The following is a 25,942-nucleotide window of genomic DNA, read 5'->3' as shown; positions in this document are numbered from 1 at the left end:
TTATCTCATATACGTTTGTGCAGTTTTGCCACTGAAGAAACTGAAGCTAAGAGAGGCAGCTCATTTAAAGCAACACAGCAAGTAAGTGATGAGGGTATTCTAGACTGAAGTCCTTTAGGCTCAATGATATTTATAGTCATACTCTTAAGACCTGAAACTGGAGGCTCACAGGTGTTCCTAAGTTCAGCCAGCAAGTTGTAAAAGCTGAGTAAGAGATCTGGTACTCCTTCTGCTCTGCCAAAGCTATGGGGGAGTGATGGTTAGAAAGGCAGACGGTAGTGCCACACACTTTTAATCCAGGACTTGCAAAGGCAGGTTGATTTCTGTGAGTTTGAGGGTAGCCTGGTCCATAGAGTGAATTCCAGGACAGCCAGGGCTACATGGAGAAACCTGGTCTCAAAAAAACAACAAAACAAAGCAGATAAGAAAGAAAGAAGAAGAGAGAAAAGGAAATACCTATGGCATTGGGTGTGCATTGTCACTTGAGATTATGGTAGCCCTAGACACTTGACAAAGGACAGGGATGGGACTCAAAGGCAGCTGCTCCACAATGGACAACCAGGCGTCTTGTTTTCTCCATTCTGTCTCTCCAGAAAGTTTCCAGGAAAAGACCTAAAGATTGAAGCTAGATTGTAAAGAGCTTCCAACTCCTGACCCATCTGTTCCCTCTTGCTCCCTCCTCTGTTTTGGAGAAGTGAGCAGCGTGGATACTCAGGCAACTTACATTGACCAGATGGAGCATGTGATTGGCCTCAGACTGAATGGCAGCCTGCCTGAGAAGTTAGTTCTGCATAGACAGAGCCATTCCACCAGTACAGATGGCTGGCTTTCCCACAGACCCTTGCAAGCTGTCCAGGTAGATCTGACTACTTCTCCTCCCTTCATATCCCCAGGCAAGTCTGAGCTTGTGCTGAAGAGGATCCAAATCAGTATTCTGGGTTGTCCTGTGGCAGTAAAGCCTCTAAAACAGGAGGCAGCCATGCACAGTGGGCCAGAGCTATGGGACTCTACATTTGTCATGCCCAGGGTAACAAGCCGCAAGATGCTACCTAATCTCTACAACAACTCAGTAGAACCTAGGAATGCATTCCTACTTTATAGGTGAGGAGATTAAGCCCACTAAAATCGAGTTTCTCAAGGTCATGGGTCAAGTAAATTGATGCTAATGGAGATTAAAGATTTTCATAGAACAAAGTATATTTTGGGGGTAGATCTCTTATGTGTATATTTTAAAGGAAGCTTGAGGTACAGGAAAGGCCAGTGGGGGATCCAAATAGGTTATATTCACCTATGAAAAGGTCATAATGAAGCCTATTATTTTGTACACTGATGTACATTTTAAAGCATCCTATGTGGTAAACCAGAGAGGATGGCTGCCAAATGAACCAAACCATGTGGCTATAAGATGTGAGGGGAGAAAAAAGGAGAACCTCAAACGCTGCATCTGACCCAGACCTGGCCTCCTATGTGCACAGCACAGGGAGCTTTTGCAAAAATACCCCAGAAAAACAAAACAAACAAACAAACAACAAAAGAAAGCTACACAAACAAAAGGGGGGAAAAAGACATCCAAAATCCAGAATGAGAGAACATACAGACCCACAGCTTCTGTTCACTAACTCTTCTGTTTCTTGAGAAATAGTGAACCCAGAGTCTTGACAAGTATAAAATGCAAAGAGACGTCCTTATTGCAAAAAAATCTGAAAGTCAGGGCAGAAGCTGGGATAATGCCAGGAGAAGGAAAAATACCCACAACTCCAACCAACCCTGCTCAGCCTAATCCTGTGTGAGTCCTTTAAATGGCTCGTCCATGTCCGTACCTTACAAGACAAGTTTTTGAGATAGGCACTATTTTTATTATTCCCAAGTCACAGATAAGCTTACTGAGGACCAGAGAGGTTAAGAAAATCACCCATACTCACACAGCTGACAAGAGACTGAGCCAGGAATAAAACTATGGTCTAGTATGGCGCCTGAACCAGTTTCCTCCACCCTATATTCTACCATTTTTCCACAGGATCCAATAAAGTGATATATCAAAAGCTCAGCAAAGGGCTTAAAAGTCTTCCAGCTCCTCTGCTTGGTGGTGATACAAATGTTCCAGACTGCAGATACAAGTTAATGCCATCGATAATACTCCAGGCAATTTAGTACATCTGGCAGTTAAATGAGTGAAGCTCAAAGCAAATTACATCCCGAGGCACAGGACACTCCACAGGGTGAATACCAGGGATTTCATTACAACTCAAAAGGCAGAAAATCAAACTCACCTTATGTAGGGGTTGAAAGAGAGATGCTCACCCAAGAGCAATGGACCCCAGGATGTTCCCATGTATCATACTTGATGCATTTTGAACTTGAGGACATGAGAAGCTTAGGAGGCGAAGCTTCCCTCCTGGCTTCTTTTGTTAAGAGGGCTCACTTAGCCAAATGCATCCTGGGAGAGGTAGCAGGAAGCCAGGTGTAAGAGCCTACTGTTTTCATTTGTGAACCAAGGGTGGAATGACTAAATCATTCTTTGCATACTCTGGAAAATGGATCCCCTAAAGGACACTTTGCTTTTGAAGGTAAGACTTTTGTATCTCTTTTGTAACTGTGTGCAATTCCATGGCTGGCATTGTGTCAGTTGGCATTAATCAGAGCACTTTTACTGAATCTAAACCTTAGACACACAGCAGGAGAGATAGAAGGAGCCATCCAGGCTGCCTTGTGATTCTCTGAACCCTTAGGAGCCCCCTCCTGGTCCAGGAGATGGGGCTCCTGTAAAAGAATTAGCCTCCTTCCACAAATGTGACATGCCTAGCTTAGGCCCTTGCTAGCACTCCATCTGTCCTTTGTGCTGAGCCGGGCCCCAGACAGCGATGGAAGTTCTGAGCAGTGATGGAAGCTCTGAGCATCACAGAAGAGCCAAGTAGCCTACTTTCTAGTGCCCGTGCAGGACTCTCTATGGCAGTGAGTGCTGTCCTGGCCATGTCTCTCAGTCTGGATTCAAGTTCTCTTCACAATGACACCCTCCACAGTCCTAGAGGCTGCCAGGACAGGAAGGGTCTCAAAACCTTCAGAGTCAGGGCAACCAACACATGTGGATATGGAGTTGGGGCTTTTAAAAACACAGGAGCCTCCCTTTGAAAAGCCAACAACACAAAAAACACAACTATGAGAATTTATCTCTCTTCACTGCATAAGCTATGTATGTCTTGATTTACTCTGTGGCCACACATCTGTCTAAATGTCAAGAAGGCGATACACATGAATGTGCTTTTTTCTCCAGGCCGGTGATTCGGATAGCAATTGTGCATGCACCTTGTTAACCAGGCACTGGGGGGAAAATCATCTTTACAGTGAAGCGGTTCCTGAATATTTCTGTGATTATGGGGTAATTTGCATAAATATTCAAGCTTTGCTCCTTGAATAAATTCCAGTTGGGTAACAGCTGATCCCCTGTATTCTAAGAACCTCTTGTGTCTTTCACAGTTTGCTTCTGGTTTTAGAATTGACATCAGTGTAAACAAAGAAATTTAAAAGCAGGAAGGTCTTAGGGCAGGGAAAACAATGCTGACCTCTGAAGTATTTTCGGTTGTTGTTTTGTTTTCCTTTCTCATGGAAAGAGTGAAGAAATGCAGAGTTTCTAGACAGACAAAGAATTTATGTGTAGCAAATGCATGATGGGTTTAGTGTGATCCAGAAATGCAAAGCTGCTGGAAAAAACATGGAAGACAAATGTGAATGTCTAAACCTCACTCTCTGATCTCTGGGAAGGGCTGTGGACCCTGTTTCACCAACTACAAAACAGGGAGCCTCCGTTTCTTCACAGTGACTATTAGGGAGCATAATGGAGTGGAATCACTGACCACAACTTTGCCCAAATCTTTTCTCATTCCTCAATCTCCCAAAATTATCATTAAACAAAAAAGGCAAACGATACGTTACATGAGATGAGGTCATATATATATAATTATATATCATATATATAATGATATATGATATCATTATATATATATAATATATATATAATGATATATATATAATGATAATATATATATATATTAAAGGAGAGAGAGGGTGTCCATGTGCTGATGGATTCCATTTTACAATCCAATGAGCAAATGCAAGAAGTTGGAACTGTCCAGGGTCTGAAGGACTCTTTTTATGTGGCACATTTCATGCTTCACATTTGATCATGTAGATGTATTACCTATTCAAGAACAATTTGCACTTCTTCTAAAAGCTCAAAAATGCTGCTAATTCCCACTTAATCAAACTCGCTAAGATGGGCCCAGAAATTTGCATTTCAACAAGCTCTCCAGTTTATTCTGACACACGCAAGATCTGGAGAGCTGCTCAGCGAAAGGTTCTTTCTATTTAAAGAAACTTTGCCCACCTCCCTCCAAGTGAAAGACAGCAGTGATGCAGATGATAGCCAATGATACAGGGGGAAAACCAGCAGTCGGCAGAAGATGCCAAACTTCCCAACTCATTAAACTGTCTCAAGAAAAACGAACAATGCAGCTTAAGCTTTCTTAAAATCAATGCGGAGTCTAATATCTAAACTGCTCGCCGCTTTTTACGCCTGCGGAGGAAGAACATTGCAAGCAAAGAGGCGCTGTGATGTCTGACAGGCTGGCTCTTTGCTCCAGCTTCTCAGAGGAACCCCACCCAGCTGGAGGCCCACGCTCACCTTGCTTTTTGAAGAGGTTGCTCTGCACGATCTCATTCATCGACTGAATCTTCTGCTTCTGCAGCTTCACGGGAGGGATGCAGGTGTAGAACTCATACAGGAGCTGACTGAAGGCAAGACAAAACAGGAGTTGCCAGAGGTTCGACCCCAAGCCTCATGCCACTTTAGCCAAATAGCTACTAAGCTATGTCACTAAATTATTTTGAAATGGCTTATATCTGTTAATCCTTTATAGTAAATCTCAAGACCAAAAAGGGGTCCTTAGTATTTTTCAGAAGGCTACAAAAAAAGGTGTGGGGTTAGAACCGGTACAGGACGTCAGAATGTAGCTCTTTCTCACTAAAGTTCCAATTTAACATGCTCCCTCCCGTTATAGTTTCTATCAGTTCATTGTAGTGATCCACCCCCTACTAAGTAAACATTTACATAGTATGCAATGGACGATATGCAGAGAAGTGGGAATATAATGAGCCAGACCTGGTGACTATTAGCCTAACGTTCAGCATATAACACAAAACAAATAAATCAATACTAATGCAATAGATACAATGGATGTAGAGAGTTTCAAACAAAAATGGCAAGGGGTATAATAAAAACGTATGGGGTGGGAGGAATTTATTTGTAATAGACAGAGGCTGTTTCCCTGAACAGGAGACACTTGAAGACTAAAGAATGAGGAGGAGCCACATTGCATAGAAAGGAGAATGTTGGAGGTTGGTCTCATGAGTGTTACTGGCCCCCAAGATCTTGTTCCTGTTCAGAAGAGCCGTTCTCACGTAAACCTATTCTTGTTGTATAATTGTGCCTAAGTCTTTATATCTGATTGGTTGATTAAACAACCTATACCTTGGCAGGGCAGAATGGGGTAGGTGTGGGTAAGGTTCCCAGGCTTTTGGGTTCACGTGAGAATCGCTGGAGACAAAAGGAAGGGAAGAGAGGAGGAAGGAGGACGCCATAATGAGTTAGAGTAGAGAAGAAACCACCTGGGCTAAAAAAAAAAAAAAAAAAAAAGGACTCCAATAATGGCATGAAAAGACACAGATGAAAAATATAAGCAAATATAATGGGATTATGGATGAAAGGTAGACCAGATGAGGATGATTACGGCAGATGGCATTGGATGGGGGCTAAGAGAAGGATGGTGAGGTTATTGAAACAGTATAAGTGAAATATTTGCTGGGTCCAAGGTAAATAAGGCAATTATAAATCTAACAGGTGTCTGTGTCTTATTATTTGTGATATCGGGTTAACTAATATCACCATGATAATCTTAGGGCAAATAATAACTTTATATAGCCCCAAAATACTCATTTATTTTGTTTATTACAACAGGAGAAGGAAAAGGTAATTAAAAAGAACAAGAACAAGCTGGGTGGAGTAGCACACTCCTATAATCCCAGCACTCAGGCAGAGGCAGACAGATCGCTCTGAGTTTGAGGTCAGCCTGGTCTACAAAGCAAGTCCAGGACAGCCAAGGCTACAACAGAAACCCTGTCTCAAAAAAAGCAAAAAACAACAAAACAAACAAACAACTATAACAACAAAAAGACACCTGCTGGTGCTGTCCCTGCCAGGGCCTGAATGCAATTCAAAGAACAGCACCTATGGCAATTTCTTAATCTCAATCATTTATTACAGTGCTGGTAGTAAGCCGCAGGAAAGCTACACAGGAATGCTCTTAAAGCTGAACATGTTTCCATGTAGAAAGTTTTTTTTGTTTTGTTTTGTTTGCTTGTTTGTTTGTTTTGTTTTGCTTTGTTTTAAATCATCTTTTATACTATCTGGGAACTTTAGTGGATTTATGGAAAAGTAAAGGGTATGTGTCAGCCTCAGATGGCCCATTCCCACAGCATAATCACATTAAAATCATTTGTTCATCCCTGACAGGAATGGAGCTAAGAAAGAGAGAGCAAAACAAAGCCAGTCTCCCACGGTCTCTTTCCAATTTGCAGCTATGGGATTTACTAGGCAAATGACGAGACCTATAACAAACAAACAACGCATAGGCCATGTGCTGTGACATGTTCTGCCTCAAACAAACCTGCACATTCAGCTAACACGCTGTATCTTCAGAGAAGGATGATGCTTTCATTACATACAGGTTATCATTGAAGCCTGGCACATGGGCCCAGAAACTCTCACCCTAAGGCCCTGAACAACGCTCCTACCGAGTTCCCTCCAAGCTCTCACCTGAGCAACTTTGCATCAAAGACCGTTTCCACATCGTGAAGGACAGATGGGATGTATTTCAAAGCCGCCACCTGGGGGGAACATGAAATAAACATGAGTCGTGCTCACATCCAACATGTCTGTACTGGTGAGGCTCTTTGTGACAGATCAGAGAGTGACCCTGCCTCCCAGACACTGCCATCATCAGTCAAGCCTTCAGGAGGAGACTGGAAAACATCAGGGAGGATGGCTCAGCCAGTAAACAACTTGCTACACAAATATTAGGACCCGAGTACAGGTTCCCCAGCATCCTGTGTGAAAGCCAGGCAAGGCAGCACACACCTGCCCTAGCTCTGAGAATATGGAAACAAAGAGACTCTACATTCTCACTGTCTAGCCAACCAGTGAGCATTAAGGCTAGTTCTAGTGATAAAACACCAACCAAAAATGACTTTATTTAAAGAGTTTATTTCACCTTACAAGTTTCAGTGTATTGTTGAAGTTCAAGGTGGGGCCTCAAGCAGGAAGCAGAAGCCATGGATAAATTATGCTTGTTGGCTCATTCACAGACTCACAAATAGCTAGTTTTCTTACGTAGCCCAGGACCACCTGCCCACAGGAGGGCTAACCCACAGTGGGCTAGGCCCACTGCATCAGTTAACAATCAAGACATCCCCTGGCAGACATGCATATAGATGAGGCATCAAAGCAGGGCTTAAAGCATGTTTGGGTGCTTAATGACGGACACCTCTATTATTGCTAGGTGCTGTACTTGACTTGATTTGCTGATAGCTAGGGTAATCTGAACTGATTTTCTGTCTGTGGTCACCATAGTGGACAGAAAATAGTGCAAAGTCCATAACAGTATGTTTTGACCCAGTGGCTGTGTGAAGAAAACTGTGCTAAGATAGATTTTCCCTTTCCTCTCTTTACTACATCTCCACTTCCCCAAATCCTTGCTTACACAAAATTTGTAGTCTTTTTAATTTTTGTCAATGTGATGAATGATTTACCACTGAAATGTTGTGTTTGGTTACTAGCACTGTCAACCATCTTAGCAGTGGGCAAACTACCATTTCAGCAGGAGCCATAATTCACAGGGAGGGAATATAATGACTAAGGGTCTAATGGAAATGTGTGTTTTTATCTTCTTTTCTCCATGCTTTCTGTGATAGTAGTATATATTGTCCTTGAGCGATCAGTCTAGACTAAACATAGTGAATTGTAGTTTTTTTCAAGAATACCGTGGGTTGGGTGAAATGGTTGGGAAGGTACACCACCATGCCTGATGACTGAGTTCCATCCCCCAGATCTACACAGTGGGAAAAAGGAACTGACTCCTACAAGCTGTTCTCTGACATTCATGCTTGTGCCATGACACATGCACACGCGCACACACAAAATAAGTAAAAATATGATTTAAAAATATCTTACCCCTAGCTATATAAAATGAGTTTCTTAAATAATGATTGACTCTTCTCTGAGAATTTATAATGGGGAAGGTATTGTAAGAAACACTGTAAACATATTATCTTCTTAATCACAGTCAGGTGGGGGTTATGGGATTTTCAAAGACAAGGATGGTCAGTTGCAGCAGGATTCAGTAACGCCCTGTGAGTTGAAGAGTCAGGGTTTCGATTCAGGCACAGCATGGCCACCTTATTCACACAATAACCCTTCTCCAGCCCATCATTCTTTTCTCCATGATTATGATTTTTAGATATCAATACTATAGCTTTACAGTAAAAGAAAATCACACAAAATAAGGGTGAAAATGGCCCTCAAATCCCTTATCTTCATCTCATGTTTGGTCTCGATTCCCCAGAAGAAAACACTGTTGATGTCATGGTGCGTTTTCTTCTGCACTACTTAGACATATATGTACATAGGCACGTGCTTCTTCATACACATATGTGTGTATGTATTCAATTACACTTGGTTTTGCAGGTAAGTATTTCCCATTAAACCCTTAGCATGCTGTCCCCTAAAGCACATTCTCTTCATTTCTGACCCCCTCTCAGCAATACCCAATGGGTACACCATGCCTCCTTCACCTTCCCCTGCTCATGAGCCCTTGGCTATTTCCATTTTCCTAATTATAAAAAGCACACTCAGGAGACAGTTCATATTTTAAAAATATGTACACAACCCTGCAAGGATCCCTACAGAACAAATTGCTTGAAGACAAATTAGAGCATCAAAATATACATATACATATAAATTTTAGATGTTGCCAAATGATCTTGAAAGAAGCAGTAAGCACTTTCTCTTTACTACATCTCCTCTTCCCCAAGTCCTTGCTAACACAAAATTTGTAGTCTTTTTAATTTTTGTCAATGTGATGAATGATTTACCAGTGAAATTTTGTGTTTGGTTACTAGCACTGTCAACCATCTTCCCTACACTTAATAAATATCCATATTTTCTAACTTGTTCATTCATATCTTTTCTTCCATTCTTTCAGGTGATCCTTTTTCTTCCTTGATTGCAGAATTCTCTATGCATCAACAGTAAGTCTTTTCACAGTAACATGTTTTGCAGTTTTCTGTAGCTTTTCCTGTTGTCTGAGATTATATTTTAGCTTTGTTTATCATATCCTTTATTTAACAGTGATATTCTAAATTCACATGTTGTCAAATGTGTCAGACCCTTTTCTTTATATTTATTGAATCTGGGGTCTAGAGTTCACTCTTTCTTTCAACTCTAGATCATAAGAGCAAACAGCCAATGCTTTAAATTACGCCTTAACGGGCAGTTATACCCCACAGGATTGTGTAAGTATTCTATAAAGAAAAATGAGGCTTGTGATCAAACAATTTCAAGAAACAGTAGTTAAGGCAAATATAAACCAGGGAGATTTTTGTTGCTGTTTTCACCTGCAGAAAAGTCTAGTGTTTTTACTGTGCTGTGAATCATCACGACATCTTTCTGGGCAGTTACAAGTACACAGGAAATCACAACCTAGTTGGTCAAGGACCATCTTGATCAGGAAGCATCAAGCAGTTTTAGGAAAATTAGATGTCCTCAGGAGCAGCACGGAAGAGGAAGGGATGATGGGGAAAAGCACAGAGGGTTGAAAGTAATGAGTCACTCTTAGTTTTTATGACACCATTTCAGAAAAACAAAACAAAACAAAAATCAAACAAAAACAACAACAACAAAAACACAACCACTGGTTGCATTCTCTTGAAGTCTATAAAAAGACTCTCAAACTGTAGGTATAAGCTGAGAAACACTCGTCTGAGCACTCATAGAAAACGAGTTCTTCATTCACAATTGGGTCAAGAAACGTAGAACCCACAAAGACCTGGCTATGGATCACAACTTCCCAACTGGTCCCTGCATAAGATCAGGCCTATTTCATATGCCCAAGCCTTAGCACCATAGGTAGGGTAAAGGGGAATGGTGACATATAAAGTATATAATTATGATGTTCAGCCCCACTAACTAAACCAGAACTCCACACATCACATCTCCCACATACTGCCCTCATTCTCCAGTGCTTAGATGCACAATATGACATCATAGTTAAGACACAAAACTCTCAGCAAATTGAGCTAAAACAGGATATGAGTGTCTACTGCAAATTCAGGGTGCTAAGCCTCACTTTAGAGGTTTAGAGTCATCCAATAGTGTCCACATCTCCAGGAGCTGACAGAGACCCAAACAACTACACACAGGAGGTCTCTAAGGAGCTGGAAAAGTTGAGCTCAAAGACCCCACCTTCTGAGCTCCCCGTCCTAGGGTGGTAATAATTCAACCAGGCTGTATAGCTGCCACCGCTGACCCACAGGAAGTGGGAAAGTTCATTTGGTCCAGTCATCTCCACCAAGCAATGGAAAGCCAGTAGTTCTCTTGACAGGTGGGGACAGCCTACATGAGAAATTGGCCAAGACCACTGTCGTACCTAGTACTGATCACAAAACCCTTGTCTATGGCCTTCCCTTGAAAGACATGAGCTGATGACCATAGGTGTTACTCCCAACCACTCTTAGGAAGGAACAGGTCAGTCACATAACATATTGGAGACCTCTACTTGTCACATGTCTGAGGCCTGGAAACTGGAAGCAGACCAGCTTGGTAGATCTATTAGCCGTCTAGACACAGGACAGCTCAACTGTAACTCCTACTGCTGCTTCCCTTATTCCTACTGTTATACATAACAAATGATATTGCAGAGTTTTTATTTTCATTCCATCATATAGGCTCCTATTTTGTAGCATTACTTTAAATACACATATATACATTTTCACACATAGATACACTACCCATATACTCCCTTAAAAGGGTTATTATTCATAGGGTTTTCAAATGGGAACCGTTACTGGAAATTTCCTATGCACAAAGTACCTTACATGTAATATCTCACTTAATTTTTACAACTATTCTGAGTAGAATGTCATCTTAATTTTTAAGTGAGAAAACTGTGGTACATAGATGTTAAATAATTTGCCAGTGGCTATAGAAACAAGCCAGGATGTGCTGCAGATGACTGTTAACCAGCATGCTTTTCTACTGCCTTTCATGCCAAGGGAAAGACATTCTGTCTTGGCAAGGAGGGTGTTTCTGTAGGCAACAGAAGACTGATTTGAGGAAGAAACAGATTAAAACCATACCTCCATTTTGTACTTTTTAGTTTTGAACAGAATTATGGTTCTACTGATATACCTTAAGTCAAGGACCCTCCTCAGCACCTGTGTATACAGTTGACAGAATGGCCATCAGGAAATCATCAGATCAGTAAGCAGTCTCATGGCATCAACTGATTTCCTTCCTTCCTCTGTTAAAAGGCCAGGTACAACCCTTGAAAAGAGAACCGTACCCTAACCTCACTCAATGTTTTTCTACCTCAAACAGAAGGCATAAGAGGATGTTGGAAATCAGCTCTGTCTAGATCAGTGGCTCTCAACCTGTGGGTCATGTCCCCTTTGGGAATCAAAAGACCCTTTCACAGGGGTTATCTAACGACATCGGAACACAGACACCCACACACCCATCTGCACGCATGCACATATTAAGATTCATAACTAGCAAAATTACAGTTATGAAGTAGCAAGAAAATAATTTATGGTGGGGGGGGGCTCACCACAACATGAGGACTGTATTGAAGGGTCACAGAAGGTTGAGAACCACTGGTGAAGATAGAGTTCACCACCTTGGTCTGAATGCAAACGGTGAAAACAATACCAAATAATTGGTCTCCAAACTCTAAGGCACTTGTATGTTGAGCGTTTCCAGTTCTATATTAATTCTATACCTCCCATCCCCAGTGGCCATCATTGCTACCAACAGACAGAGACTTATTTCCAAACAGGACATGTGTAGGAGGAATACACAATTACAAAACAAAGCCTGACACCTCCTGGTCCCAGAGCCACAGGTTTTTCCAAAAAAACACTAGTCTCTCCCTGCCAAGTTTCAATCCTTTTAGTTTAGTCAGAAGACTGATGGTCAAGGTACATGGAAATGGAAGACACAGTGTCACAGGAATCCACCACAGCATGTCCACAGAAAGGCAGCTTCCTTGGAGAAACTGTGTTGTCCTGAAGGAAAGCAAATGTCCTGCCATCTCCAAGTTTGCTCATTGCTGCAGCCCTTGGGTGTGAAGCTAGGCTTCATATGATGAGAGCTGAGGCTTTTGGCTGCCACCAAATTACTGCCAAGCAACGGTGTCCTTTCATTAAACTGTATGTGCTTCCTGGTTTAGGCTCCGAGAATAGAACCAGAGCACTTTTGGACATGTGTTTTTCCATGTTTTCTGTAACTGAAATATAATATTGGCCCCCAAGATTGGTAGGAAGCAGTAGGAGTCAGTGCTTAAAGTAGCGGGGTACAGGCTAGTGATGTAGCCCAGCAACAGAATCCTTGCCTAATAGGCACAAGGCCAAGGATTTGATCCTTAGCATGGGGAGCAGGGAGGACAAGTAGAAGCAAGGAAAGCCACAGCAGCAGCATGGAAAGGCAGGCCATCTGCCCTCAAAAGACTTCAAAGACATCTTCAGCTTTGCTTCTGTGCTCCTGTATCCTAACCAGCAAAATGAAGAGAATGCAGTCGCCTAACCATTGGATATCAAGTGAAGACTGCATTAAGAAACAAACAAACAAAAATCCCAAGCTGTTGGTATCACTTCAACTTTTTAGTTGGAACAAACTTTCATAATTGCCTGCTACAGAATCTGTCGTTACCAAACATTACACCAAGTATGGAATATGTGCTTGAGAAATTGGACATGATTAAACAGTCACTACTCACTTAAAGATCTGGAGGAAAATTCCCATTTTTTGCTTTTCGTTCAAAATCTCATTTTCCCTGCCCTGGGAATTCAGTTTGTTAATCTGTGAGTCACACCTCAGGAGGAGGCTATGTTTTTGTTTTGTTTTGTTTTTTTCTTTGTTTGGATGTTTGGGCATTTTACACCAATTTGAAAGGCAAAGTAGAGCTATTGTAAATCAGCTTGCCTTCATGGCTGTGGACATCTGTCCATCTTTCTCTCGTCTAGCTTTCACAGGCCTTTGCCAAAAGGTTTGGATCTTTAGTGGAACTGTTCTACGCTACTATTGATGCCAGTAGTACTGATGGTGCTCCACTCTTCCACAGCTTTCACTCAAAGCCAAGAGTAAGTTTTTCACAGCTGCGGTTAAGTCACCCAACCTGTCCGAGTCTCCTTTTCCTCATCTTAAAAGCAGAGATGAGTATCTGCATTACAAAGTGTTGTTGCAAAGATCAAAAGAACCAACAATATCTGCAAGGTTTTTAACTCAGTAGCGTGGCATGTAATAAATGCTAAAACACAAAGGAAACAAACCAAACACAGCAAGAGCAAGACAGAAGCCAGCTTTTACACTTCCATTCGTCCCACAAATGTTCAAATGGACAGTTTCTGTTGCCTCTACTGGTGCACCCCTACCCTTCTGGACACACCGGCAGCATGAGTGTCAGAGGGGCACGCAAGACAGCACAGTGTGTAAAGCATCTCTTCACTCAATTCTACCCGGTAACGTCAAAACGGGCATCATGAAGTATCAGGAATTTTGAGGAGAAGGCGGCAATCTCTCCATTCAATAATCACCATAGTCCCTTCACTCATAACGAAGGTTCATATGGAGCGTGAATGTACTGAGCCTGTTACTCTGCCCTCAGTTTCTATCAACCCTTAAGACACAGCTTGTACACACTGAGACTTCAGAACATGTGACCTATTATTGAAAAAAAAAAAAAAACAACAACACTTGGAAGCCTTTGGCCTACATCCTTCCTGTGGTATAGAGAAGAAACATTGACTTTGGTGTCAGGAGGCTTCAAAATTGTAATTTGGATAGAGAGGTCTAATTTCGGAGGAATTGATTACTGTATCAGCCTCTATGAACACTGCGGACTGTGGGTGCCTGCAGATTTCTGGTCGGATTAAGAACATCGAATGCGAAGAGCCTAGCTCTGTGTCAGGCATATATTAGGTACTCAGCCCATCGAAGACGTTTGCATTGTTTTTCTCTACTCTGAACAACTGGCTTTAACTTCACCAGTGAGTTGTTGCCATGCCAACAAAGAATAAAGAAAACCTCAGAAAATATCTCACCAAGCTGGGTAAACCTTACGAACAGGAAATAACTTGCTTAGGCCCCAGAACTCGCAATGGAGAGAGCCAAGATCTGAACCAGACCCACTTCATTTATAACTAAGGTGGTCAAGCATGAGGGCTCCTGCCATAAGTGTCTTCCCAGCTGGAAGTGCTCACTTAGAAGCAGGAATGTCAACTGTGAGCATTCTCACGCACACTCGTCCAGGACCCAATAGGACAGAAGCAATTTCTCAACTGAGATCGTCTCTTCCCAGATAAGCCTAGCTTATGTCAAGTTGACCAAAACTAGCCAGCACCGTGACTAACAATTATTTAAGCTAAATGATATAATAGACCAGCATTTCACGTTTTCCACACATCGCTTCCTTTAATCCTCCACAGTCTCCTTGCAACTTCACATTTGTTTTTCTTGTTTTACAAAAGGAAAGACCCAGGCCCAGAAAATGAAGTGATATGCTTAATGCTGAGGGTTGCATGCCCCTGGGTAGGGGACTGACTTCCTCACTCAGGCTTCTCAGCATCCCATCTGAGTCCCATCACAGTCCCATCTCTCCCTCCTACTGCAAAGGTCATTGACTATAGAAGACTCCTAGTGTAGGGTTTGCCAGCATGATCTTGACCTCCCTCCTATGTTTAGCCCTTTCCTCACACCGTAAAATGGGCTTACATTCTCTTCCAGTGGTACTGCTCTTAATATGTGTGATGGCTCTAAATTCTTCCTGATAACGTCTCAGAAGCCACACAAATAGCTGCAAAGCACCTTTGACTTTATGCAAATCCCCAAAGCTAAAATTGGCCCTAAATTCTAAAATGACATAAAGGCCCTTTGCATTGGCGTAGGGGTAGAAATCTTGAGAAGAAACCAGTGTAATCTGGGAAAGTGAGGCTTTCCTAACCGTTTACCCAGACAATAAGAACCAGACTAAAATGACTTATGCACAAGCCGTAACAATCGCATTACCTTTACAGAGCTGTGCAGCATCTTATACTGTTCTTTGGCAGACATTGTTTCTTGCAACATCATCAAACAGTAACGTTTTATATATGAAGAAACAGACAGGCTGAGAAGTTGTATGATCTACCTATGTCCGTATATTATTGTTATTGGGCAGGTTTTAATTTCTTTTTTTCTTTATATATTTATTCACTTTACATCTCCATTGTAGCCCCCCTCCTCAACTCCCAGTCTTGCCCTCCCTCCCTTTTCCTCCCCTCTCCCTTTCCCTACTCCTCAGATAACAGGATCCCCCCCAAACACACACACATACACAACTCACACCAGCTTTCTATCTCTCTGACACTTCTACATTTTTTAGGCCTTGGCTCCATTCTACTTTTCTCCAAATTGCTTTCTCTGTTTGCTCATCATCTCTGCCTTTTTTGTTTGTTTGTTGTTTGGGGTTTTTTGTTTGTTTTGTTTTGTTTTTTTGCACAGCATCTTCCCTAGAGACTTTCTCATGGTAACTGATCATCCTTGGCCCTTACTGGATATCCTACTCCCCCTGCTGCTCCCACCACTGTGCAACTTCTGTGTGATACAGGCCAGGGTGAGAGACAAGTTTCCAGCCAGGCCACATTTCAGGCTATCCCTTGCTGAGTTATACATTTTGTTACAGTGAGGTTTTAGGAATATAGAAACTATTCTTTTCTCTTTCTTTCTTTCTTTCTTTCTTTCTTTCTTTCTTTCTTTCTTTCTTTCTTTCTTTCTTCCTTTCCTTCCTTCCTTTCCTTCCTTCCTTTCCTTCCTTCCTTCCTTCCTTCCTTCCTTCCTTCCTTCCTTCCTTCCTTCCTTCCTTCCTTCCTTCCTTCCTTCCTCTAAAGTAGTGAAGGGAATATTGAAAAGGCATTTGATTTTGTTTTTTTTTAAACTAGTAAAAAAGAAAGGAATCTAAAAATTATAAAGTTAGTGGTCTTAACTAATTCCAAAGATATCTATACTCACGGTGAGCACTAAATGAATGGCGTCAAACACAGTGGAATTGGAATGCAACTGTTAGAGCTTTGTTTTCAGAGCTGGGAAGGAAGATCTGAATTCTGGCCGACCCACTTGCCAGCAATGAAGACTCAAGGAAGTCATGTCAACCAGCTTCATTTCAGCTTCCCCACTGATGCTGTGCATTCATTCATTCATTCATTCATTCATTCATTCATTCCCCAGCCTTTTACTAAGTGCTAATAGCAGGACTCTCCTAGGTGCTAAGGAGATAAGGATGCATGACTCAGAGACCTTCTCATTATTCATTAAACCAAAAGGATCCAATAATACATCAATTCGCAAACTCTGCTTCACATTGAAATCTCCTGGAGCGTTTTCTGCCCCCATTCCCTGCCTCTATCCCTCCACCTACCCCTGTTGACTCTGTACCAGCTAAATGAGAAAAACCCAATGATTGTTAACTAGGCATCTGAATGTATTAAGGATCTAATTTGCAAAGTCTGGAGCCCAAGGTATCAGCAGCAGACACGCCCTCGGCAGATGCTACTTCTGTCTCTTCACCTCCTTTCTCCCCGAATGCTCCTTTCTCATTAATTTTAACCAGAAGCTAGGCAATCCTGGGCAGAAGGGAAGGCAGCATGGCTCTTTAAATTAGCAACTAAAAGGATAATGGTTTTGTTTTTTGTTTTTTGTTTTTTTTTAACAGTCCTTGACAGTTAATTCTGTGAAACTCTTCCTCACTCACAAGCGTCTGTCCCCCATGTCTACAGGCTTGCATGGTTAATGGGTAAATACCAGGAACCACTGTTAAATGACACATCCTCTATTTTATCCACCGAGGGACCATTTAATCCCAAAAGGATACTCGAGTTGATGGTGTTGAGAATTAAAAGTAGGCTATTGGAGTCCCAATGGATAAGACCATTGCCTTCCTGTCTCACCATTAGAAATAGCCAGGTTTGGCTTCTTTCTATCCAGATAAGAAAAGCTTCAGAGTTATTCCCAAGGGACATACTGGGACATCCATGTGAAACAAGTGATAAATAAGTTTCCTCTCATCCGTAGAGCCCATGGTCCTTAGGATCCTAAAAGGTTGCCAGCCCAGGCTTTTAACTGACTTCAGCCAGTTCTGAGCATGCTGTCAGTATGGGGTGCCCAAGGGCAAACACAGAGGAATCTTTTTGTAGCGTGAACCGACCTGCAAAAGGATGGTGGTTTTATGTTGACTTTTCATCAGGTTGTTGATGGATTCAAAGAGCCGTCTCATAGATTCTTCAAACTCCATCTGTTCTTTGCCTTCATAAAGCCTGTAAGAGGACACATCTGGGTCATTTCTCAAGCCAGCTGGCAAGACATTTGAAATATGCACTAGCCATAATTTTCCCTCTCCAGTGTAAAAAGAAAATGGGAGGGGGAGGGAGATGAGGGTCTGTGGGGAGAGGGAGAAGCTGACACTGTAGCCTTCAGAGAAGAACCTCAGGTGTTCTGCACTGAACAGACCTCTCTGGACTCACAGAGCATTATAAGCTTGCCCCTCTTCCGCCTTTTTTTTTTCTTTTACCTTGAGGAACCACAAAGAAAAGAATGCCATCTGAGCTGTGGACCTTGGGTTTTCAAAGACTCCTGAAAACCTCAAGGAGAAATATTTTTAAGTGTGCGGTCCCTTCTACTTAGCCACCACTCGCTGGTCACTTGAACCCCCACAGTCAGACCTGGGGTCAGGGACAATGCTCTCCCACTGGCTCAATTCAGGAGTGCACTTATTACCTACTTCAAAGTTGTATCCCTCTGATTATAAAGATTCCATGTTAGCAATATAAAAACTAATGTTAACATAACAGAAATGCGTAATTTACAAAACAGACCCCCCCTTCATCCAACCTAGATCAGCTACTGTGAACATGCTGGTGTTTGTACCCTCCAAAGATTCAGGTCCTCTCCTAATACAAACATGCTGCCTGGAAGCCACCCCCTCACAGAACCTGAGCCCCTCCCCGAGCCTAGGAGCCTCGTTCAGCCCACAGCTTCTCCAGAACAAGCTTTTATTGGCAAGCATGAAATATCCGAGGCCTAATCTGTGGCACCCAGTGTGAAGCACACACAAGAGCACTCTTGTCCTCGGCTCAGATAAAGAGCGCCTCTCCTGTCACAGTCCACGTGTCAGAAACCGGCCTGAGCCTGTTCTGCTAAAGGTGCTTTCTTGAGATAAAGCGCTGACACACTTAAAGGGTTTGTTTGCTCTTCCCCAACAGGCCAGCCAATCAGAGCCACTTCTCTACTGTCTCCCGGAAACCTCCACCTGCCCCTCACCTTCATCCTACCTTTCTCTGGCTCTGTGTCTCAGCCTGCCTTCTTCAGCTAGACCCACTCTCTCTCTCTCTGTGGGCCTGTGTCTGTCTACCACTGCCTTTATCTCTATCCCCCTTCTCTCTTCCTCCAATGCCATCACTCTCTTTCTGTCCTCGTCCTTCTGTCCCTCTTCCTCACTTCCTTTCCCACTGACCCATCTCTTACTCTTTCCTCTGCCCATAAATGCCTGGAAATCGTCAGTTAAACTACATCACTGTGGCTCTTTCTGGTCTGTAGTACTGAGTTTGTTCACTCTCTCTCAGCTTCATTTAACCCACTGACTTGGCTGCCAGTATTTCTACACAGATGTGGGTTCTTTCTATAAGGCACACCCCCTCCCCCATATTTGTAGGTGTGATGAAAGTGGTTTTGAGCAGGTCATTTTCCTGAACCCCTCCTGCTCCACTCACAAGGATGATTTCTAGCCATATTTTCCTGATGAATGGCCCTTCTACTCTCAATGACTGAGTGGTTGCATGGAAATTCTTTCTCCTGCCTGTGGGATTTGGCACTTTTATTTATTTAAGGAAGGAAAAACACATATTATAATAGGTTTCGTTGGGGCTGGAGAGATGATTCAGTGGTTAAGGGCACTTGCTGTTCTTGCAGAGGTCCTGAGTTCAGTTCCTAGCACCCGCTGCTGAAAAAAAAAAATCTGTAATTTCAGTTCCAGGGGATCTAATGCCTTGTGTTGATCCCTGGGGACACTGCACACGTGATAAACTAACATACATGCAGGCAAAATAATTATACACATAAAAATAAAAATAAATCTTTTTAAATGGGCTTTGTTGAGTCATCTTAAATAGCAGGACTCCAGAGATGAAAGCCCCTGAGGAGATCTTAGGGACCATCGAGTTCCCAGTTGTGCTGCTTCTCATTATGTCTCCCGAGTTTTGTCAGTTGAACAACTGCCCTTATGATAAAGTTCCTTTTTGCAGAGAGCAGCCCTAGTCACCCTTGTCTCAACTTCTCTATAGTCAGAACTTCACAGAGTGCAGGGTATTTTTGTTGTTGTTGTTTCTTTTGTATTTTTGGTTCTCTGGGTTTGGGTTCAAAGTCAAGAGCTCTTGGGAAGTCTAGTGAGCTGTTAGTCAATGTCCTGACCAGACAAACGAAGAGACAAGGGGCCAGAGAGGGCAAGTTGCTCAGAATCACTTTCATTGAGTGGGAAGGGTAAGAGACTTTCAGAGCAAGCCGAGAATCCCCACCTGAACGTGGCCTTTGCAGGACGCTGAATTTAGTTCCCACCAGCAAGCAACGCAATTCACGGTAGGTCACAGGATGAACTCTTGGCCAGAACCAGGGCTCAGCATTCTCCTGCTATGCTTTGGGAATCTAAACGGGGAAGGCTGATGATGCTAATCCCATGAAGCAAAGATGTGGGGCTCCTGCCATAGTGGGAATCAAATCTGCTCCTTTCACATATATCAAAGCTAAGTATCTATGTACCACACTTAAGCCAGAGATAGAAGCAGCCGCTGTACCTGCCGGGCTTTCACCAAGGATGTAGAGTGGTGATGTATCCATTCAGGTAATAGCTGGGGTGGACAACCTTACTACAGGCCAGAAGAAAGAAAAGAAGAATCTACTTCCTGGAAATGGCTTTGGGTAGAGTCATGCTCCTCATTATACTGGCAAAAACTTTTCTGAACTCTTAGTCCTCTTGTTGATAAGATAGAAGATATAATTCTCATGCAAAGATTATTTTTTCAGATATATTTATTTATTTATTTTTATCTTATACATATGAGTGTTTTGCCTCCACGTATGTCTGTGCACCTCTTGTGTGCCTCGTGTTGTGGAGGCCGGAAGAGGGCGTCAGATCTCCTGAACAGGAGTTACAGACTGCTGGGAGCTATCATGTAAATGCTGGGAATGTGGGTCCTCTGCAAAAGCAGTCAGTGCTCTTAGCTGCTGAGCCCCACAGAAGTTACTTATTTTGAGGATTAAAACAAAACAAAACCATGAGATGTGTTTCGGGTGCTTAATATTTTAGCTGACACTTAATAAGTGCTTAACTAAACAGTCGGCAAGCATTGTTGCTCAACAGATGTGCTCATGTTGGCTCGCTCTCTGATTTGAGTATAAATAAGTAAATAGAATATTTCAAGTAATTAGGGACTGAGGAAAAAGGAGTTTTAGACTGTATGGAAGAGTCAACCAGACGAGAATGAGGCGGTTAGGCATGTGGGCGTTCGCTGAGAAGTTTGAAGGGAAAACTAAGGCCTCATCTAGCTGACAGGCTTTAACCAGGGCATTCAAGTCAAGGGCATGGCAGATGGACTCCCTGCCTCGGTTCTAGTCCTTCCTCTGCATAGTGGCTTCGTGAAGGAAACATTTTTTTTTTCTTTCTGGCCTAGAACACTTAGAAAGATGCATCTGGAACTAGCTGACTCGGCCAGGAAAACAAACTATTGAAGGGCCCCGAGGCCCTGACCACAAGGAAAACTAGAACAGCCAGTGAGGCGGAGCTGCCAAGTGTGCAAGCCCAACCACAGCCAGCGCTGCTCCTGGGCTTGTGTAACTAGTGCAGCGTGCTGGGGGACACTGCACAGCTGAGCACTCATTCAATGCAACAGGCCCCATATGGCGTGCATGGTACACACCACCTTCTCCACAGGGACACAAAGCCTCTTCCCAGACTCAAGATCCCATGCCCAGGGAAGGGCGGCCTAAAAAGAGCAGCTTCAGGCTTAGAAAAGACAAAGAAAAAGGGTCTTTTTCTTTTCCTATCTCAGCTATGTATAGATGCTCCGGCTAAACCATCCTTTCAGGCACCTCTCTAACAACTTCTCTGAGGAACTACAGATCCTCAGATAAGACTTCCTGAGTCCCAAGCCCTGGTCTGTCACTTATGAGGTGGTAGCCTTGGCTCGGTTTTCCTAACTAGTGAAGTAATACTGCTCTGTAAGGCGTTCCAAACATTAAATGTAAATGGAATACACCGTGGCCCAAATGGGATGTGGGAAAAAAGTGCTTCAGATTTAGAATACGTTCTGGAGTTTCTGCCTATAAATAGTGAGATATCCTGAGGATGGTATCTACCCCTAGACAGTAAAGTCAATTACAGCTTATCTACACCTTATACACAAATTGTGAAGGTAATTTTACATACCACATTAAATAATTTTGTGCAAAACACGAAATGTTGGGTATGGAATTTTCCACTTGCCGAGTTAGGTTAGCACTGAGAAAATTTTGGATTTTGGAACATTTGAGATTTTAGAAGTTAGGATGAACCACGCTGTGCACATAAAAACCATCATCGGTCTAGAACACAGTGCACAGTTGGTAAATATTTAGCTACCATCATCAACACCTTCAGTTTCTCTTCTGGGTCCATCTTATGAAGCTTCCTGAGTCTTACAGAGAAAGGGGTCAGCATCTCCGGAAAGCCTGTCCCTCACTGAGCATATACCACGTACCAGGCACTGCACTGGAGAGTGACAGGGGGAAAACTAACACGGAGAGCCCACACGTCACGCCACCGTCCACACGCAATTACTGACCACCACACACTGAGAAAAAGCTGATAATAAAAGTGTGATGAGGCACTGTGCTGTGTCTCTCCTGCAGACTGGCTCCTTTGACAAGGCCTGTCAGCATCAGCATCTCACGTGGCAGAGAAGAAGGGTTTAAGGAGGTGTGAATCTCTGAGGTAGGCTGAGCGCTGGATGGTGCTTTCACCCATTTGGGAGCTTCTCTCTGGCTTGTGTCCACTCCTATGTTAACTCCGCCTGTCTGTTACAACCCCCTCTCCTCCTTGGCAGTACCAGAAATACACCCCAAATTTAGCCCTCTGCCCAGCACCCTTTCCATTTCTTATCCTATCATATTCCTGTTTTCACGGGTGTCTGGGGAAAGATTAAACTAATCGGAAGCTTTTTAAGTGGAAAAAAAAAACTATTTTAAATAATATCATGATCTTCCGTAGAGCCGGGTAAAGTTATCCAAAGGGTGAGATCACTGTGCCATTTTGCACACAAGGTCAGGCTACCTTTGGGCTCCAGGATAGGACACAAGGCACTCAATGCATGCTGAAGAGAGGTCGCTTCCTAACTGTGAGTGTCCCCATGTTGACTGATACACACTCCATACACCGTTCATTTCCATCACCGAGGCACCTAAGATCTCACTGTCCTGGAGCTTTGTTTTTTTCACGATTACCAATGTGCCTGCTTTCTCTGCCAAAACAGAATCCCCAGGACAGAGACTAGAGCATTTTGTGTCATAAGACTCTCATCTTTAGCAGCAGATCTGGACCAGGGAGAGCAAGTTAGCAGCAAATGATAGGTCACAGAGTAAACAAATCCTGCCCCTTGATTGTGGCTCTGTAGATAATGTCTAGGTAAGCCAGAACTGAGCTGCGTCCTTCTCGCTTCAAGAGCGGCCCTCCATGCTCTCAAGCATGGCCTGAAGAGTTCTCTTGGGCTACACAGCGTGCGTCAATATCCCCTTTACTACCTGATAACTGCAGCTACCAGAAGTTGCTGCTTATTAAGTATTTCCTAGGAGCTTTGTGGGTTTTATTGTTTTGATCCACACAGCAATCCTCCAACGCAGTGGCTACCACGGTTAAGCAATAAGGATGTAGATCGGTGGGTCCCAACCATCCTCTCCCGGGGGTCATGTATCAGACATCTCACATACCGGATATTTACATTCCAACCCATAACAGCAGCAAAATTACAGTCAAGAACTAGCGATGAGGTAACGTTATGGATGGGAGTCACCACCACAGGAGGAACTGTATTGAAGAGCAACCACATTAGAAAGGCTGAGGCCCACTGATGTAGACGCTCAGCTGGGTTTCATTCAGTAACGAATGACACAGCTGGCACTAGTGCCAATGAGTGTCCCCGGCTCTACATGTCACACCTTTATGCACTAGATAATGTAACCACTAAGAAACAGAGCCCGACACTGGCCAGCATAAGAGGTAGAGGCAGTTGGGCACATGGGGGAGCATCGTTTGCCCCAGAATGGCTTTGGAGGACTAACGAACGCATCTGGATAACTGGTTCTAGCCTTCTTCTAGTGAAGCTCAAGTCCAAGGTAACCTAGCCGTGCTCTTACGTCTCAGCCCAACACTTGTTTCCTTAGGAGAGCCTGTCCAGTTATCAGCTACTAGTTTCTGAGGAGTGATTGCTCCAGGAGACCAGAGCCAAGGGTACTTTCTCTTTCTCTCTACCTCCCCTGCCTTCTCCTTCTCTGTCTGTATCTCTCTTCCTGAGTTAAGAATAGTTATAGCAAAACAAGCCGTCTGAGTCTGTCTGGAAATTATCCTTGCACTTATCAATTCTTCTGATAGAACAAATGAAATGTATTCTGCAGCCTTAACATCAGTGCAACCGCAAGAAATGCAACCCTTGTGAAAGTGAGGTCCCACTCTTAACCGCCTCCTCCACGGAAGGTCACCGGCACCACCCTACCCTTTCCTAAGCACCAAGATTTATGAAATTTTGGCACTATGAGCTAGAAGTCTGGTATTTTGCTTCATAGTAGCCAGGGAATATCTCATCTGAAGAGCGATACGCTTGAAATGTAAACAGAATATTACATTTCACAATTTTCCATTTACTCTTCTATCCCGCCAGAAGAGAAGGAATCGAGCAGAAATCTGGGGGGGGGGGGTGGGAGGTTGGGATGAATATGCTACAGTCGATAACAATGTGAGCTGTCAAACAGACCTTCTGGCCAGAGAGACCACCACACTGGCATTATTTCGCGGTAACACCAACAGTGGCCAGCAGGCAGGGCTCAAACTGGCTCCTGGCGCCAGTCCTTTTGTCAAAGACAGAATTATTTGTGCTTGAGCCCTTGCTTCTCCAGAGGGTGACAGTTAAAGAAGGATCACCCCTTAGGGCAAACTGCAAGGAAGCATCGCTAAAGAGCCCTTCTATAAATCACCCCAGGGGAGAATGATTTGTGGATGGGAGGAAAGACGACAAACTCAACATGTGGAGAATCTGCTTTGAAAAATGTCTAGATTGAACACATAAAAATTAATATAATCACCGAAGAAAAACCACCTCAGGTGAAGAGTAAACAGTCTAAATAACAGCACACAAAAAAAAGAAGTTAATAATATGGGGGGGGGGATGAAAGAAAAACAGTCCATCCATAGCATTCACTTTATTTCTAAATTATGGCAACCCTGTGTGATAAATTAATAGTTAAGGAGGTAATAAGATACGAGCAAAGCCTTGGAAGGAGCCATAAGTCACAAGCAGACTGTGACGTGTGTCCCGTGCCATCCTTCATTCTACTGAGAGAAGCCACAGGCTCTACATCATTTGGCAGGAACCACTGAGTCACATAATTCTGCTCTTAAGTAAATTTCTCCATTAGCATGAAAAATGGTATTCCGGGCATCTTCACTCTGATATAATTAGAAATTGAATGTTCCCAAACAATGTTTCTAAGGATAGAAACACATATATACTCTTTCATGCTTCAAGACACTTTGAGAAAAATCTAGATTGCATCAGTGACTTAAAAGAGAAGCTAACCGCCATCAGTGTCTAAGCTCACGCTCTGTGGACCAGTTGGTGTAAAAGTATGGGTACCTCAAAGAATCTAGTTACTTCCTGCTTGATTTACCATCTTATCCAATAACTATTTCTTTTAATAGCATACTAGGTCTCTATGATTTCTTAAATGATAACAAAAAATATGTTTTAAAGTGATTACTCACAGATGCACAGCTAATAAAACTAGAGACCAGTGTTGTCTTAGGTAGGGCTTCTGTGGCTGGGATACAAACACCATGACTGAACTAACAAGGGAAGGACATTTCACTTACAATTCCGTATCACAGTTCATCACCGAAGAGAGTCAGGGTAGGAACTCAAATAGAGCAAGAACCTTGAAGCAGGAGCTGATGCAGAGGCCATGGAAGAGTGCTACTTACTGGCTTGCTTCCTCAGCCACCTTTAAAACCTAGGACCATGAGGCTAGGGGTGTGGTGGGCCCACCTACAATGAGCAGGGCCCTCCCACAGCAATCACTAATTAAGACAATGCCCTACAGGCTTGCTTCCAGCTGGAGCTTATGGAGGCATTTTCTCAACTGAGGTTGCCTAGTCCCGGATGATTCTACTTCTGTCAAGTTGACATAAAAAGCAGCCAGGACAAATGTATTAAGCTGGTAATTTAGATACCTCTTAGAACAGGGATTCTAAGTGACAACTGTCCCATTAAGCACTTGCATAACATACTGATAGGT

General features: G+C 43.1%; 1 protein-coding gene across 1 annotated transcript in view; it reads right to left on the bottom strand.

Annotated features, from left to right (window-relative positions):
• The window catches only part of Dock2 (dedicator of cytokinesis 2), a 405,024-nt gene that overhangs the window by 274,718 nt on the left and 104,364 nt on the right, over window positions 1-25,942 (bottom strand). Inside the window, exons 23-25 of the mRNA XM_060363865.1 lie at window positions 17,562-17,670; window positions 6,869-6,939; window positions 4,679-4,785 (exon numbers count right to left, since the gene is read on the bottom strand). Of these exons, the coding sequence (XP_060219848.1) occupies window positions 4,679-4,785; window positions 6,869-6,939; window positions 17,562-17,670 (287 nt within the window). The remainder of the gene's footprint in view (window positions 1-4,678; window positions 4,786-6,868; window positions 6,940-17,561; window positions 17,671-25,942) is intronic.

Source organism: Meriones unguiculatus, chromosome 11 (genome assembly GCF_030254825.1).
Source record: "Meriones unguiculatus strain TT.TT164.6M chromosome 11, Bangor_MerUng_6.1, whole genome shotgun sequence".
NCBI classification, from domain to species: Eukaryota; Metazoa; Chordata; class Mammalia; order Rodentia; family Muridae; genus Meriones; species Meriones unguiculatus.
The sequence above is the reverse complement of the archived record's forward strand: the minus strand, read 5'-3'. Positions and strand labels throughout refer to the sequence as shown.